At 31.8% G+C, this 15,514-nt stretch overlaps 3 protein-coding genes across 3 annotated transcripts; 1 reads left to right on the forward strand and 2 right to left on the reverse strand.

Moving 5' to 3' along the window:
• Positions 1 to 1,802: 1,802 nt before the first annotated feature.
• On the reverse strand, positions 1,803 to 5,180 carry LOC134230699 (uncharacterized). Its single transcript, XM_062712531.1, has 9 exons — positions 4,926 to 5,180; positions 4,595 to 4,742; positions 4,180 to 4,352; positions 3,321 to 3,380; positions 3,183 to 3,210; positions 3,015 to 3,092; positions 2,743 to 2,886; positions 2,275 to 2,471; positions 1,803 to 1,920 (listed from the first exon to the last, which is right to left on the reverse strand). The coding sequence occupies exons 1-9, from the start codon at positions 4,970 to 4,972 to the stop codon at positions 1,803 to 1,805; spliced, it is 993 nt and encodes a 330-aa protein (XP_062568515.1). The 5' UTR covers positions 4,973 to 5,180.
• A 412-nt stretch (positions 5,181 to 5,592) lies between these two features.
• LOC134230696 (uncharacterized) lies at positions 5,593 to 7,175 on the reverse strand. Its single transcript, XM_062712529.1, has 4 exons — positions 7,054 to 7,175; positions 6,849 to 6,916; positions 5,914 to 5,989; positions 5,593 to 5,763 (listed from the first exon to the last, which is right to left on the reverse strand). Exons 1-4 carry the CDS (start codon positions 7,120 to 7,122, stop codon positions 5,593 to 5,595), a joined length of 384 nt encoding a protein of 127 aa, XP_062568513.1. The 5' UTR covers positions 7,123 to 7,175.
• Positions 7,176 to 10,012: 2,837 nt separating this feature from the next.
• On the forward strand, positions 10,013 to 15,507 carry LOC134230695 (uncharacterized). Its single transcript, XM_062712528.1, has 9 exons — positions 10,013 to 10,143; positions 11,183 to 11,315; positions 11,645 to 11,754; positions 11,889 to 11,967; positions 12,095 to 12,202; positions 14,088 to 14,216; positions 14,539 to 14,599; positions 15,198 to 15,289; positions 15,424 to 15,507. Exons 5-9 carry the CDS (start codon positions 12,146 to 12,148, stop codon positions 15,442 to 15,444), a joined length of 360 nt encoding a protein of 119 aa, XP_062568512.1. The 5' UTR covers positions 10,013 to 10,143; positions 11,183 to 11,315; positions 11,645 to 11,754; positions 11,889 to 11,967; positions 12,095 to 12,145; the 3' UTR covers positions 15,445 to 15,507.
• Positions 15,508 to 15,514: the final 7 nt, after the last annotated feature.

Here is a 15,514-nt window from a genome sequence, read left to right on the forward strand (position 1 = left end):
TTTGATTGTGTAATTATGGGTAAAAAATTTTTTTTTTGTAAAAAATGAATATACTTACTATTTTATTGTCATAAACAAAATTTTAGGCACATGGTTTGGGGGTCAATATATAATGACCCATAAACCATACAAGGTACCCACAACGTGAGTGAAAAAGACGCAAAATAACCCACAATCCGCATGGCACAAAACTATATATATATATATATATATATATATATATATATATATATATATATATATATATATATATATATATATTCCAGTCATACTAGTATTTAGCTATTTCTTTCTTCCTTTTTTTCGTTTGTAATCCCTATATAGAATTAATAAATTAGAAAATTCAAATAACCATAATCTAGTGAAAGATAGAAATTCTTTCTCTGAATGATTCTCCTTTTACATTATGAAAAGAAAATGAAAACACTTTTCAAAGTTTAAATACTTATATTTGACTTCTACTAATGTTATGTCCCATTGTTCATAAAGAATAAATTCAAAAAATATTCAAGAACATAGCCTTTACAAGTCTGAAACATCAAAACATTCATTAAGAATAGGAAACATGATGTAAGCATGCCAAGACCCCAAATGAACAACTCTTTGAGGTAAATTTCTATTATCACTCATTTGAGAAAATTAACTCCATATATATACATTTGTGGTAGCTCTCATGAACATGCAGAAAAAAAATATATTCAATTCTGTATGAAGTTTGTCAGAGGTCAATACTTGACCTAATCACACGGTGCAATAATATCTACCGGTACATGAATTAAAAAAATGACCGTAACCGCCATGCAAGCCGATTTACACCTTGCGTCATTTTTCAAAATCTAATACGGACGGTTAGTGCAATAATTAAATTCAAAAATATTCAATTGTCTGTCTCAAATGTATATATAAGTAATAAATAACAAGCTTATAAACTTCAATGGGAATTGAAGTGGGTCAGTCACATGATCAAATCCTGTGAAGGCCTTCTTAAATGAATAAGAGTTTTACAACCTAAATCTATTTAAAATGTAGGAGTTGAAATCTCTGTGTTTGACAAACATTGTGTTACTGATGTTGTCTTTTTGTACAGGACACTTAGTATCTTTGCAGTTGTGGAAAACCTCTTCCAACTGAATAATTTTACAAGGATGCTTATAAATATGTCTGTCCTTGAGTTGTAAAAGTGGACATCCTGTTTCTTGGGAACGACCAACTTTCTCTAAAATCTGAATTTTTACGGCATATATGATCTCTGCACTTCTTTTTTTCTTCACAACTAGTGCTTCTTTAAAAATTCCAACCATGGACTGTAAACATAAAGAAAATCTATGTTGGTACAATTATGGTAATCAAGTTAGGTACTCCATCCCCAGGTTCTGAGAATCAGGCATGGGCTAATTGAAAGTGCTATCAAAAAATCTCTCAATTCTCAAAGTAATGAGTTTTTACCCACGATAATTCAGATGGATTAATTGTAAAGCATGAAATGTCATCACCCAGCTTACACAGAATCACTTGCATGACTATTAAATTTAATCCTTATATAAATGACAAGCTCAATTGAATATAATATAATTTTATGATTATTTAGTTGTCATCACTTTCAATCACAAAGTGAATTACCTCACTTTCTGCTGAATAATACTTTAAAGCATCACCAACATTGGCCAACTCATTCCTCTGTGCCTTAATGGCACTGCCAATGTCCAATGCAGGCTTCCTCTGGAGGAATGTAGGGTACATCCAAATCTGTACAGAGTTGAAGAAGAGTGGATTCTTGAGTAGGGTTGGAAGGGCTTTACCATTCAGCTTCCTCTGAAACTCCTGACCACTGCACCTTCCTCCTCTGGTAAGGATCTACCCCCATACTGCAGGACCTCCCGTTGTAGACCCAAGTCTTTTGCTCCATGTCCTGAACACACCCTAAATAAACAATATTTTTCTCAATTGTTTGACTTTCAATAATTCACTATTGTTCATTAATTTTAACTTTTCCAAACAGAAATGTTAGAATTCTGCTACAAAGATCTCTGACAAGAGATATTTATGAAGGTGTACCTCCTTTAAGGACAGATAATAAAAACAAAAATATGGAAACTTGAATGGTGATTTTCTTTTATACCTACCAGTATATTGGTTGTAAATGATATTGTACTTTACAAGTCTACTTATGAAAGCTTCAATTTGATTGATGTCTCTCAATGACAGATGGAAGGATAGGGGTCCAGTTAATAAATGTGTTGTTTTGTGACTCTGATTTTATAAATATATATTTACCAATCATTGTTCTGTGGAAAATATCCACCAGAAATTATATGGTTCAGCAATGTCATGTGGGAGAAGGATATGGCAGTATCTCTACTCCTCTGTTTTTGGTTCTGGTGGAAAATGTCATTCCGAATGGAAGCATGGTTTTTCTCAAAGCCATCCTCAGTGAAACCTTTTGGAGGACCATGCCTCTTGATGTCATCTACCTGGAAAATCATAACAAAACATGTCATTAAAAATTCACAGTTTTAGAACTAAAACTACAAGGCCTTGCTCAAAATTGCCTCAAAGAAAACTGGAAATGCATATGAACTAAAGTTAAATACATTCAAATCTTTACTTAAGATGGTTTGCTTTCGCAGTGTTGAAAAATGAAATAGAATAATATATTCACCAATGCCGTAAGTCATTCTCCATGATTATTTTAATTGTTTGAACATAATCAAAAGGGTGCTGTTGTAGTAGAGAATTACTTACCATATGACAAAGGAGGTGAGTCTTTGCTTTCCTTTTCAAATCTGGTATATGGGTCTCAACTTGGTTAAGGTACTTGCTGATAAGATGTTCAGCCTCCTCAATGTCAGACTCTGTAAACTGGTCTTTCTGTAGGACTTGTTGTATCTATTGTGACATGCATAATGAAGAGAATAAATATATACTTGCTTTCAAATAATATTGGTAAATAATAATGATATCCAATAGATGCAATGTATATTAGTTAATGCATCATGAATAGATTTATTTTTTACCTGTGCAAGCGTGTTCAGCATTTTTAGAAACTGACGAGGAATACCAACATAGGCAAAATTGATGGGAGCAAATTGTAGCTAAAACAAACAAGAACAAAATAATAAATGAATGACACCCTCTGGTAAATATCTTATACACTTAAATTTCTTTTCTTATAAAACTCTTACATATTGCTTGAAGTCCTTGCCTTGGCGACTGTCCAAAAGAAGCAAAAAATTTGTTAGCAAAAGAAAGCTTTGTCAGTGAAGACAGGTGAGCTTGCAGCTTCTCAACTTTCTCTGTCTGATAATGATGGCTTTAAACACTTCACCAAGTGTTTAGTAAGGCCTAATGGCATCAGATGGAGGAAACCCACTGGTATATCCCTAAATGAAAAAGATGATCAATTTAAAATAACAATGTTCAATCTCATAAATCTATCAAACAAAAAAAAATGCAAACAGGGCATAATATATACTAGTATTTCAAGTGGGATCTGATATTTTAGTAATCATCTCTTGTTGAACAATCACATGACTCACTGTGAGAAACTGGCATTGATCAGACAAAACCGAGTAATCCTATGTTAAGTTGTGTAAAAAAGATTGGCAAAACAATTTGGGTCATTTTTGGAGGAACTGGTATATATTCCTATGCAAAACTATGTTCAATCATTGAGGCCCCACTTCTTTCCCTGGTAGCTAGCTGGGGGTCATGATTTGAACAAATTTGAATACCAAATTTTCACTTCATTATCTCCCCTAAAATGAAGGCATGGCACCTTATTTGAGGTGTTCCAGCAGGAACATGTTTACATCCACATATTTACCATTTTCCTGACATGTTTTGCTTAGGAGTTATTCCCCTTTAGCCACCATCTTGTAAGGCAAAGCAGTGAATATATCTCTTTTAAACATGCATTCAAGAAAAATATGAGGGAAAATATTTGAAATCTTATAATCATGAATTAATAGAGGCTATAAAAAATGTGTATTCATAAGAAAAATAGTGCTATATTTACCTCAGTAACCAGTATAAGAAATTAAACTTTGTTGAATAATGAAGGTATCTGGGAATGTTGTCCTACAATATGGCAGTTAAGGGAATAACTCCTAGGCAAAATATGTCACAGAAAAAGGGTCCATTGGAGGAAGTATTTAATAGATTTAAGTTTCATCTAAATACCTGTGTGGATTAATTATGTCCCACAATGGATTTTCATATTCTTTGACACCAGTTTGTTGTCTTAGTTTCCGTTTGTCTGCCTCCATACTTCTCATATTGATTCTGTTAATTGTGGTTAACGTCTTTGATGGAGTCCTCTCTCTGGCTTTACTTGTGGCATGGTCTACATCCGCCTAAACACAAATTATTATGTATCATTAATTTATTTCAAATGATTATTTGATATCTATATATATAAAATATCCGAATGAATAGTCAAAGTGTTATAAACTGGTGAAAGTATGCGTCAGTGAAACTAAACAATGCATTAATTAAATCAGCATGAAATTAATCATTTCTCATGAAGTTACTTTTAATTTTTGCTTAACATATAAAAATTAAAAAAAAATTAAAAAAAAATGTTTGACAGGCTTACATAACAGCGTGGACAATATTTTGTAGCACAGGCTCCAAGATGATTGCAGAGATAAGACTGCATGTTAAAATCTGCGACAATTATGTTTAAGTCTGTCGTTATAATGCATTCTTCCTTTCTATAAGCATCAAAACCAGAAATGCCATCCCTAAAAAAATAAGTACATATACTTCATTCAGTAAATACCCATTATACTACCAACCATTCATTTTTTGATGTATACTGTTCATTGATCCTCTTGTCCAATTCATTTCAAGATCTTGAGTCATATTTTTTTTTCAATATTTTAAGTTATTTTGAAACATAATCATGCATTAAATGTATCAAATACCTTTTACATGATTGTATATCCGAGATGACAGGTTTCATCAAAGTCATGGGCTCCACTTTTTCAGAAGCACATAAAAGGGAAATTGTATCATGTTGTTGTCGAAGAGGAAGCTTTAATCCTATTTTAAAAGAAAGCAAACTGAGATTAAGATAAACAGCAAGTCTATCGTTCTTTGAAAGAGTTCTGTTGTGTAAATGTACTCAAATATAAAACAATAAGATATTTATACATTTTGATACATTTTGATATGCTGCTTATCACGGAATCAACATTTGACAGGGCCAATTTAGTTTTGTTGTAGAGTTGGGTAGTGCGAGTGTTGCGATATATTGCAATATTTTACTTTGAATATATTGCAACATATTTTGTACTTATATTCATTAATAAATTTGAACAGAATGTTTGAAATGCTGTTAAGTTCAAAGACTAATTGAATTTATCTTCAAGTTTTAAAGGGGGAGGAGGAATAAGACATTTATTGCACACACTTTACTTTAAATTAAATACCAGGTAAAATTAAAAAATAAAATGAACTTTCTTGTAGAATTTTCAAATTGAAATAAAAAAGTTTTACAGATTATAATTTTTTTATTTTCAATTTTTTATTTATTTTTTTTTTTTTGGAGGGGGGGGACCTAATGAAGGAGTGAAGTAGCACAAAATGTTATTACTCCAATAACATAACTGTACCTGTAGGTTGCATCTGGATGCAATGTAGGCCAAGCCATCGTTTGCTTCTGTTTGCCGAGGTGTCATCGATAAAAATATTAACTGGTAAGGTCCAAACTGGCGATAGGCTCTCAACAAATGGAGACAAATTTTCATGCTGGCAAAAGGCCTATATGCAAAATTAAACTGTGTTACTTATCCAGCTTAAATGCAGTTGAACAAATTTAAATATTACATGCTAACATGTCAACATCTACTAGGATTTTATAACAAAATAAAATACTGCTTGTGTAGGTCTTATCACAAATAATGATCATACTTGCTCTGTACATTCTCTAAGGTGTTTGACATCAACTTCTATTGTCTCTTCACTAGGCCTGATATCATTCACATCCCTAATAAAAGGAAAGAAAAACTTTATTGAAAATCACTTCCAGAATAAACCTGGTTCTAGACATTCTGATTCTATATACATGTACATGTACCATAGAAGCGGAAATTATAGCATGGATTCAATTTGAAAATTAATCAAGGCGTTGAAATCACAAAATTTTAATTTCAATGTACAGTCAAATATTATTTCATACTATTTAAGGTTTACTTTTCTCTTCATATGAAGTTTCAAAAATTAAATGCTGATTTTAAGGGACAAATTGATAATTGTAAGTCTCACAAAAAAATTCCACTCACATGTTCATTTTAGGAATGACTCTTATGACTAATTCTTGGCCAAATTACTCAATTATAACCTGGTTTGGGTCAGTAAACTGACCAAAACCAGGAATTAACTGAATAATTTGGCCAAGAATTAGAGTCATTCCTAATAATTTAATTTTTAAATAATTAAACAACTGTGGATGTAAAATTGTACTGCTTTTTATGAGTTCAAATTTGTTGCTCAATAATACATCCCAAGTAACAGAAGGGATTTGAAAACAAGGGGACGTAATAACTGATGTACCGATCTAGCAGCCATGATGTTTGTTTACACGAGGTAAGAGTGAGCTGCTGTTTGAAGTTAAAGGTGCATTTATTAAATGTGGAATTTTCCATGTAATTCCATGGACTGGAAATGTGGGATTGCATAGATACAGATGAATCAGCTGGTTGTCAAGGGGATGTGTCCCCATATCCAAACCAGGTTATTATGTTTTATTCTGTGTTCCTTTTTGGAAATCAACCAATGAGAGACTAGAAAATAAACAAAATTAAATTATATTTTATTTAAATTATATTTTGTCTAATTAAACAAACCTTTGAGGAGAGGCATTGTTTTCTCTGTTTATCACATATGGCTGTATAACTCCCTTGATAACATCTTTCTATTAAAATATGACACATTTTAATAAAAATGGTATGATTACTCAGATGTTAGAAGCAGTATTCTGGAGGCTTACTTATATCATTTGTGAATAAGAATTAATTGATTTCTGTATAGTAACTAAATACATGGACGTACCTCATCTATGAAGCTTTTCAACATTCCATGCTGCTCTTCACCAGTGTTGTTGTCCCTGTAGGTATACATTTTACCAGTAAATAAAGACACATCATCAATTCGCAAGTGGTGAAATGTGATGTCCTTCCTCCATTTCTCAGCTCCAGAGGGATGATTATTCTGATTAGTTGGTAACCTTTAAATATAAAAATTTCAACTTTCAAATTAAACAGTTACAGTGTCTGTTACTATGTACAGATTTGTACGACATAAATAATCCAGTTTAGATGAAAATTTTATATAATGATTTATCATGACCATGCAAAGTGGTGGACCTGAAAAAAAAAAAGAATATCACATTTCTGCCTTTGTTTCCAGAAATAGTTATCAATGTTACCGCAATGTACACAGATAGTTTTTGATGAGTGAAAAATGGTGAGACCATCATTAAAAATATGCTGGTTTCCCTCGAACTTGACCTGAAATTCTCAAGTTGTGTCGATAGTTAGGTAGGCAAAAGATTTTTATTTTTTGTACAGCAGCTTTGAAAATACATGCTGGGATTTGAAATAATTATACCTTAATATTAAAAAGAAAGTACAAAAGAAAAACATTTGAGAACAGAATGCCATTTAAAAGACTTCATTACTCACCTAATAACATCTTTTGCATATTTTGGATTTGCAAGGAAAAGTTTTAAGATTTCCGATGGCTTCAGACTCCAAAAAGTGGTACCATCATTGGCTTCATTCTGCAACAATACCGGTATTTTTTTTATGCAAAACAGAAACAGGAAATATAAGATTTTCACTCATCTAGCTGACTTAGCCACATACCTCCTGTACTAAATTCCTCCAATTCAAATCTCCAAACCTTGTTTCCTCCAGATCATGCATTGTTGGTATTTCTTTCACTCCAGCCTCTTTTAAAATGTAAATTACAAATTTCACAACTTCATTGCTCTGAAAGGAAAGCAATAAAAAAAGATATGAACATTTACATCTTAGATGCAATGTTTGTGATTTTAATAGCACAATAAATAATCAGTAGTCATGTACAAAATACCGTATAATCCCTATTAACCGCCCCTGCCCCTATAAGCACCCCTTAGGTCTTCTTTGATTGTCAGAAAATAAGAGCCCCCTAGCTGTACTGTCATTAAAATCATTTAGAATTGAATCAAAAGTCTTCCAAAATTTGAAAAAAAATGAAAAATGAAACTTGTTTATTATCCAGTTTCTCGGTGGAAAATAATTTATTTAGCATAGTTTGGGGGTATGACAGTTTAAAATAAAGTTTTTCATCTTGTTTACCTACAAATTAAGCCCTGAAACACCTTATTTGACCAAGCTAAAGTTGTAAAACATCAATAAAAGAATTTATTTCTCAAGTTTCATAAATCTGTAGGCACCTTTCATTTACTAGATCTTGACCTTAAGCATAAATAATATTCTGAAATAATATTTTAATTTGAAAATAACTTTTTTTATTTCATGAGATTCAAGCAAGTATGAAATAGTTGGAATTTGGCAAAAAACTGAAGATTAAATGAACTTTTTAAAGTGCGTGAAAATGCATGATTGCGGGGAAACGGTAAATGTGTGATTTTGCGTTAGAAATAGGAAAAGGTAAAATGCGTTAAAATGTGTGACTGCGGGGAAGCGTGTTAATCCACGGGTAGAATATTACACGGATTTTCTAGATTGTCACTATATATGCCATACATTTATATTAAGTATAGTTGGACAAATTTCCACAGAAAAATTGTGAGTACGTACATAGCGTAAATTAATAGTAATACCACACAGAATAAAGATCAATGTACTTCTACAGTAAATAGGTTGCTAACAATTCCCATAGGTCAAAATAACAGCTGAGCAGAGTGTCTGACTCTGATTAATTTTATCTGATTGAGATCGGGATTCAATTGTGAAATTGTTTACATTTAGACCTACAAGTCTTGTAAGTTTAAACACTGCTAAACTTTTTAATTACTTTATGAATATCTGCATTATCACTTAGATGCATTAAGTCATTTTTACAGATTTTTCACAATACTGTTAAATTTTGGATTGAATTTTACATTGTGCGTAATGAAATTCAATATACAAAAACAAAAGATATCATGGTGTACATCTGATCAATCATGCTTTTGTAATCATAAACAGCTAGAATCTGAGATTCCTCTGACTGTAATCCTTGCTGACATTTGCACATGTCACGTACAAAATAAAAATCAGGAATAAGACAAGATTAGATTCAGATGAATCTCGGATTACTAGAAAATGTGCATTCTAAAATGAATAACATTTTTTTTTAATATGAGCATTGATTAAGAAGTGTTTATTTAGGATACTTAACAATTCAAAATTTTATTACTTATGACCAGGTCTGGTAAAATCACTAGATGACCAGGCACAAAGTTTACAAGTCCCTGTTATGACTTACCACGGAATGTGTGGGGGAGTTCTTTAGCACATACAAAAGCATGTGCAACTTATTATTAAATGGAAAAAATGGATTATCATCCTGTGACTGTTCCTTCAAACCAGACTCTTTATCACCATGATCACCGTCTTGAGTGTCTTCGCCATCTGAACTGTCATCGCCATGTTCTTGACGAATGTCCTGATGTTCGTCGTCCGAAAAAGAATTTCCGTCAGGCGGTTCTACGTCGCGGTCTTCTTTCAGAAAAAGAGATGTTTTTATGTGTTTGCCTGTTGACAAGTGGCGTATGTAGTTGCTTTCTTTTGTGGATTTGAAGCCGCAGCTCTCGCAGGCGTACATCTTGTTTTCCCCGCGAAGCTGTCTAACGAGATTCTGTACCCGATCATAATTGTGATCGACAATCATAAAGTTTGTGTAGACGATGAGATCTTTTATTCGCAACTCTGATTAAATACGGTAAAAAAATTAATCTGATTTATATAGATTCGTTTTTAGGCAGATAATGTATTTGAAAGTACATTTTTACTCGAGAACATCAAGACTAGATCGGGCTCGGAAACACTGTATGTTTTTGTCTTACGTCATACTATGACGAGTTTTGACAGACGATAAGTAAAAATATCGAAGATCATCAAGATGCCGAAAGTGCCCCAGATCATTTATGTGAGTTGTAATATGTTGATTTTATATATAATACATTAAATGGCAAAATTGGGAATATACAGCTTACGTCATTTCTATCTGTGACAAAACATTCAGTGACATATATTTTTTCCATTACGAACTGGTGTCATTTTTCTCAAACCAGGAACAATGTTTATTTAGTCTTAATTAATTTTTGATTTGATTCTATTGCCTTCTATTGCATTTATTAATGATTTAGTGTTTGCACTATAGTTGATTAGATGACTAATATCAATGTTAATTGGAGGGATACACCCGTGTTGTTTTTACAAATTGGGCTATGTTTTGACAACAATTAAGGGATTGAGATGACATGTATGATCCAAAAATCAACTTATTGAATACATATTGTCTGAAGTTCACATGAGTTTTAGCTTATATCGACGATAATTTTAAGAATGCGAAAGATCATTGAAGACAAAGATTTTTTTCAGGAGATATTTGATTCTAGTTGGGGGGGGGGGGGGGTTAAACAATTGTCGAGTCAGGTCATGGCTAAACATGACAATATACATGCATTTCATTTCTAGGATGATAAGAGTGCACAAGTTTTATTCTTATTCTCAATGAAAACAGTTGAACAAATTTGCAAAGAAATACATATATTTATCAAACAGAAATAAAATATTTGCCCCTTAATGTAACAGGGGGTGGTAATCAAGAACACAAACACGCCTCTGTCAGGGTTCAGGTCTTATTTATTCGACACAGTGAGCACTTTATGTAATACAAATGTTATTATAGCCCTGAAATATAATAAAACAACAATATAATAGCACATCAAATCAATCATTAATCATCTATACATGTAGTTTTCATAGTAACATATTCATAATAAATTGTGCCATTGTCATTGTCTATCACTAAATGTTTTGATCGTAACAGATAGAAATTACGTAAGCTGTATATTTTCAATTTTGCCAGTTAATGGTCTGAAGTCTTAATGAGAAATGTTTTAAATGCTAAATTATTTGTTCTTGTGTACATGTAACAATCTCTCTAACATGTGTTTTAAAAGGACTCTCAAGAAACCTATGTCAGCGAAACAGAGGACATGTCGCAAGTCAGCCAGGATTTGTTTGGCGACAATAATGCCATAAATGGACAACAAGGTTTAATCCCCCAATCAGAAAAGCTACTGAAAGATATCTGTGAGCTTATTAATCATGTTAATTTATGCAAAAAGATAATAGTTGTACCCACTGAATGATCCAATAATTTTTCTGATGCATGCCATATTTTTTAAAAATATTTTCCTTGCCATTTCATTATCATTAGTGATAAGGACTAAATTAATTTTAAATTTTACAATCAAATGTTACTTCAGTCAATTTTTTACAACATTCATGATGCTTTGCTCTATGGTTATGAGTAGATTGACTGATTATGATTTGAACACAAAGTGATTACATTCACTGATTAAGTCAGTCATAATTAAATTATATAGATCAGAATATTTGTATGATATAAATTGTTGTAGTAAAAGAACTTAAACATCTCAGAGAGAGTATAGATGAACTAAAGAAAACTTCCACAAGACTGCCAGACACCAAAGATGCACAATTTAGGGTAGAAGACCAGAGATTTCATGTAAGTTTAATACAAGCACTAAAAATGTTAAATTGTGTTAAATTGAACTTGGCAACTGCCTGTAATGTCTTGCAACCCTGTGTATGTATTTGCAATGTCATCAAGTTTTAACGTGTATATGTTAAATTTTATAGAAAGCATATTTCCAATTCCTGAAGGGACAATTCGAACTGTGCATGTCCATGGCTAGATACCAAGAATGAGGATTTCAAGGTATATGTATATAAATTTAAATAAAAAAAAAAAAGCATTTTTAACATGGCGATATATATCAAAGATACGATTATTATTATCAATTGTTCAGAATTGTACATATAATCTGTATGACTTTTATGTGCAGAGAGAGGTGAAGCAGTATATTGGGGATCATAACCCACATAAATTCAAAGTTATGAGCAGCTACGCTTCTCACAAATTTACCCAGCTGCGGAACCAGCTGAGAAGGATGGTATGTGTAATGTAATACAATTATTTGCCTGAAATTGAATGTATATTACTACATGTACTATATTTTTTATCAAGTAAAACACTCTCATTATAAAGTGAAAGTAATTCAGTATCAGGGACAATTAAAACACATGTATACACTGAACCAAACTTCTAAGTGTTCACTTAACATTTTTGAAGTTTTAAAGAACAAATGGGAAGAATAAATAATTTCTTTAATTCTTGGTTAAAGAGTTATATTTAAGTTTGATGTTGCGTAAATTTCATGTAAGTATCTCCTCAGAATTTTAAACAAAGTGTGAAGAAAATGGTGTACCCTCAAAATGAAAATTCACACAAAAAAAATCTCGATTGTGTAAGACCCACTACTCGCTCTAATTACTACAAGAAACTTTTTATTGTTGGATACCATGTACCCCTGAATAGGAGATTGACCAATCTGCTGCCACACCTACATGTACTGCATAGATCCTTCCAAACCATTGAAATTGTGAGAAAAAAAGGGGGGGGGGTTTGACATTTCTTTTAAAATCCCAAATGTGTTCAATGGGATTCATATCCGAGAATTTGACAGTTTATCGTTACACAAATGCCTTTTGGTCATTATCCTTGGGTTTTAGCACGTTAGCGCGCCGCTTTAAGGATAATTTAGACCTTTGAGCTGATATAACACTGTCTTAAGCACGGATTTCGTATCATATCCCTACGATTGAAATTATTTGTTTCCATGTTTCTAACATTTTTTCAGGACACTTAAACACTCTTTTAATCTGGTGTGACACGAAATTTTCTCATCAGAAGAAGATCAAGGTCACTTCCGGTGTGGTTAAATTTTGTCAAAAACTTTCAAATTGTGATAAATTAGTGATTAAAAATGATCACAGCCTATAGAAAAATGTGTTTAAATGGGTTTTGATACTGTTTGACAATTTTTAAAAGTAATATCAAGTAAAATTAAGCACTAAAATAAAAGTGAGTGAAACGTGGCACAGAGATGGTCAAGATGGCAACATTCCAACGGCTCTATCTTCTATCTCAATGGTCATTTAACCAATGTTTTGTGTTTTTTACTGAAACCAGTTTTTAAAAATTGATAATGATCACAAAAAGATGCTTATTACACAAAACACACACCGCAAAGTACAAATTTATTCTTTTTAATCTTCGTCACGGAACACTGGTTTTCATCGGTGATATTGAATTTTCTCTCCACAATTGTTTAGAAGACTCATTTGTTGATATAATTTGAAAATATCATACCATTCTATAAAGTAGTTTTTAGATAAAGACATTTATTAAAGTGAACACTTAGAAGTTTTGTTAAGTGTATTTTAAAGAAAATTATATCCACTTTGCTTTAAACCTTTACTGTTTTTATTGTGTTTAAATAGGTGTATTTTCTTGTAAATATACATGCATAATTGTGGTTTAAAAAACATTCCTCATCTTATCAATTCTGCTTGAATTATTACAATAAAATTGTAAATAAATTAAAATCATTGATATAATTTTGTCAACTTTCTTTAAAAGAAAAGGTTGGCCTGCAATAATTAATAAATTTTAATTTTTTGACTTAGAATCTAAACATTATAATCTTATGAGCATTTTTGTCAGTGTTCTTTTCTTTTTTTTTTTTTAATATATAAATATATATGTATATATATATATATATGTAACAGGAGAGGGGAAAATACAGGGGACCAGACTGGGATTCATACCCGGGCCCCTGACACTCCAGTCAGGTGTTCTACCAGCTAAGCTAACTGGCCACTAGTGAACATATGATACCTGGCTGACCACCATTTATAGTCAAATATAGATATAAAATATGCAATAAGTATAATTTATTTACATAATTTTTTTTTAATTCTATATACTATTTGTAGCTGTTCCACTCCACAATGGATATCCAAGCACTCTCCCTAGAAGGCCTGTGCAACTATTTGTACAGGCCTTTCACTCCACCAGGAGAAAGTCCTGTAGATCAGAAGAGAATGAGGATGGCTGTTGCAATTGTAAGTCTCAATAATAAATAAATTGATATTGTATTAATAGATAAAATAACATTGTATAGGGATTGATTTTGACCTAAGTTAATCAATCTATTATGAGTTATTGAGATATTTTTACACTCCCTCTCCAAAGTTTTGGGAAATATGTGTCCAATGTCCATGCGTCTGCAGTTCATTCTTAATTTTCGTTGTAAATTTTCTCTTCAACTACTCATTGCTTATGCTGGGAATTTTAAATAGCACTCTTTGTTTAGGCATGCCAAATGGTGATATTTATTTTTTTATTTACTTATAAGATATTAAAATAAAAATTTTTACATTTCAGAGAGCATTCCTAGTGAGCAAAAAGTTCCAGGAGACCTGCAAGTTCTGGGTTGAGTTTAAAGGTAAGGGTGTATAATGAATTCACTTTGAATAATAAAGAAAAAAGTTAATTCCTGTTACATCAGTCAAAATGTTCAAATACAATTTGTGCTAAAAAAGTTAAAGATGAACTATATAATCTAAGATGAAGATTCATAAGAGCTTCTCTGTCAAATCAAATTTGTGTAGAGTTGTCATGAACTTTTCACACTTTTGATTTCTTTTCATAAACACTGGACCGATTTCAACCAAACTTTCAACAAAGCATCTTTGTTTAAATGAAGTGTTGCACTCCCTTCCAAGGGGAAATGAATTAGAATTGGAGAAAAATTCAGCTCTTAAAAATCATATCTTAATTCTTGAACCACTGTGCTAATATTAGAAATGTCAAATATATTTAATTATTAATCTCTTCCAAAAACTTTTTTTGAAAAGGGATCAAATCTCTTCCTGAAACTTTTTTTGAAGAAGGATAAAGCCCAGATGAGTCATATCAATATGGAAGCAATGTCCTCGGGACCTAGTGTACAAATTACCCCCCCCTTTTTTTGGAAGGGGGGGGGGCACTATAGGAGTTAAAATTATTACATTATCACAATTCATTTTTATTCTTTTTTTCAGATTTCTATGACGCTATTCTGGGCGACGATCGCCAGAATATTTGGGATCTTCTCCAAGAAAAAGAGGAGAAGAGAATTAAGAGATATCGAGAGGTAAGACAGCCTGATTATTAGAACTTTATCATGACATTTTAAATGCAATAAGTATAACCCAAAAGCTCTATTTTCTTTTTTTTTCTTTCTAATTTCTAAATTAAGTAATAAATTTTTTTTCCTCCAAATTGTAGGAGCAGGAAAGAGAACAATAAAAAGAAATGTTAATTTAACCTGAAATAAAGAACTTGAAACCAATATTAACTTGTTATTTCAATATATTAT

The sequence above is a fragment of the Saccostrea cucullata genome, unplaced genomic scaffold (genome assembly GCF_032062105.1).
Source record: "Saccostrea cucullata isolate Sc308-1 unplaced genomic scaffold, CSIRO_AGI_Scuc_v1 ctg4379, whole genome shotgun sequence".
NCBI classification, from domain to species: Eukaryota; Metazoa; Mollusca; class Bivalvia; order Ostreida; family Ostreidae; genus Saccostrea; species Saccostrea cuccullata.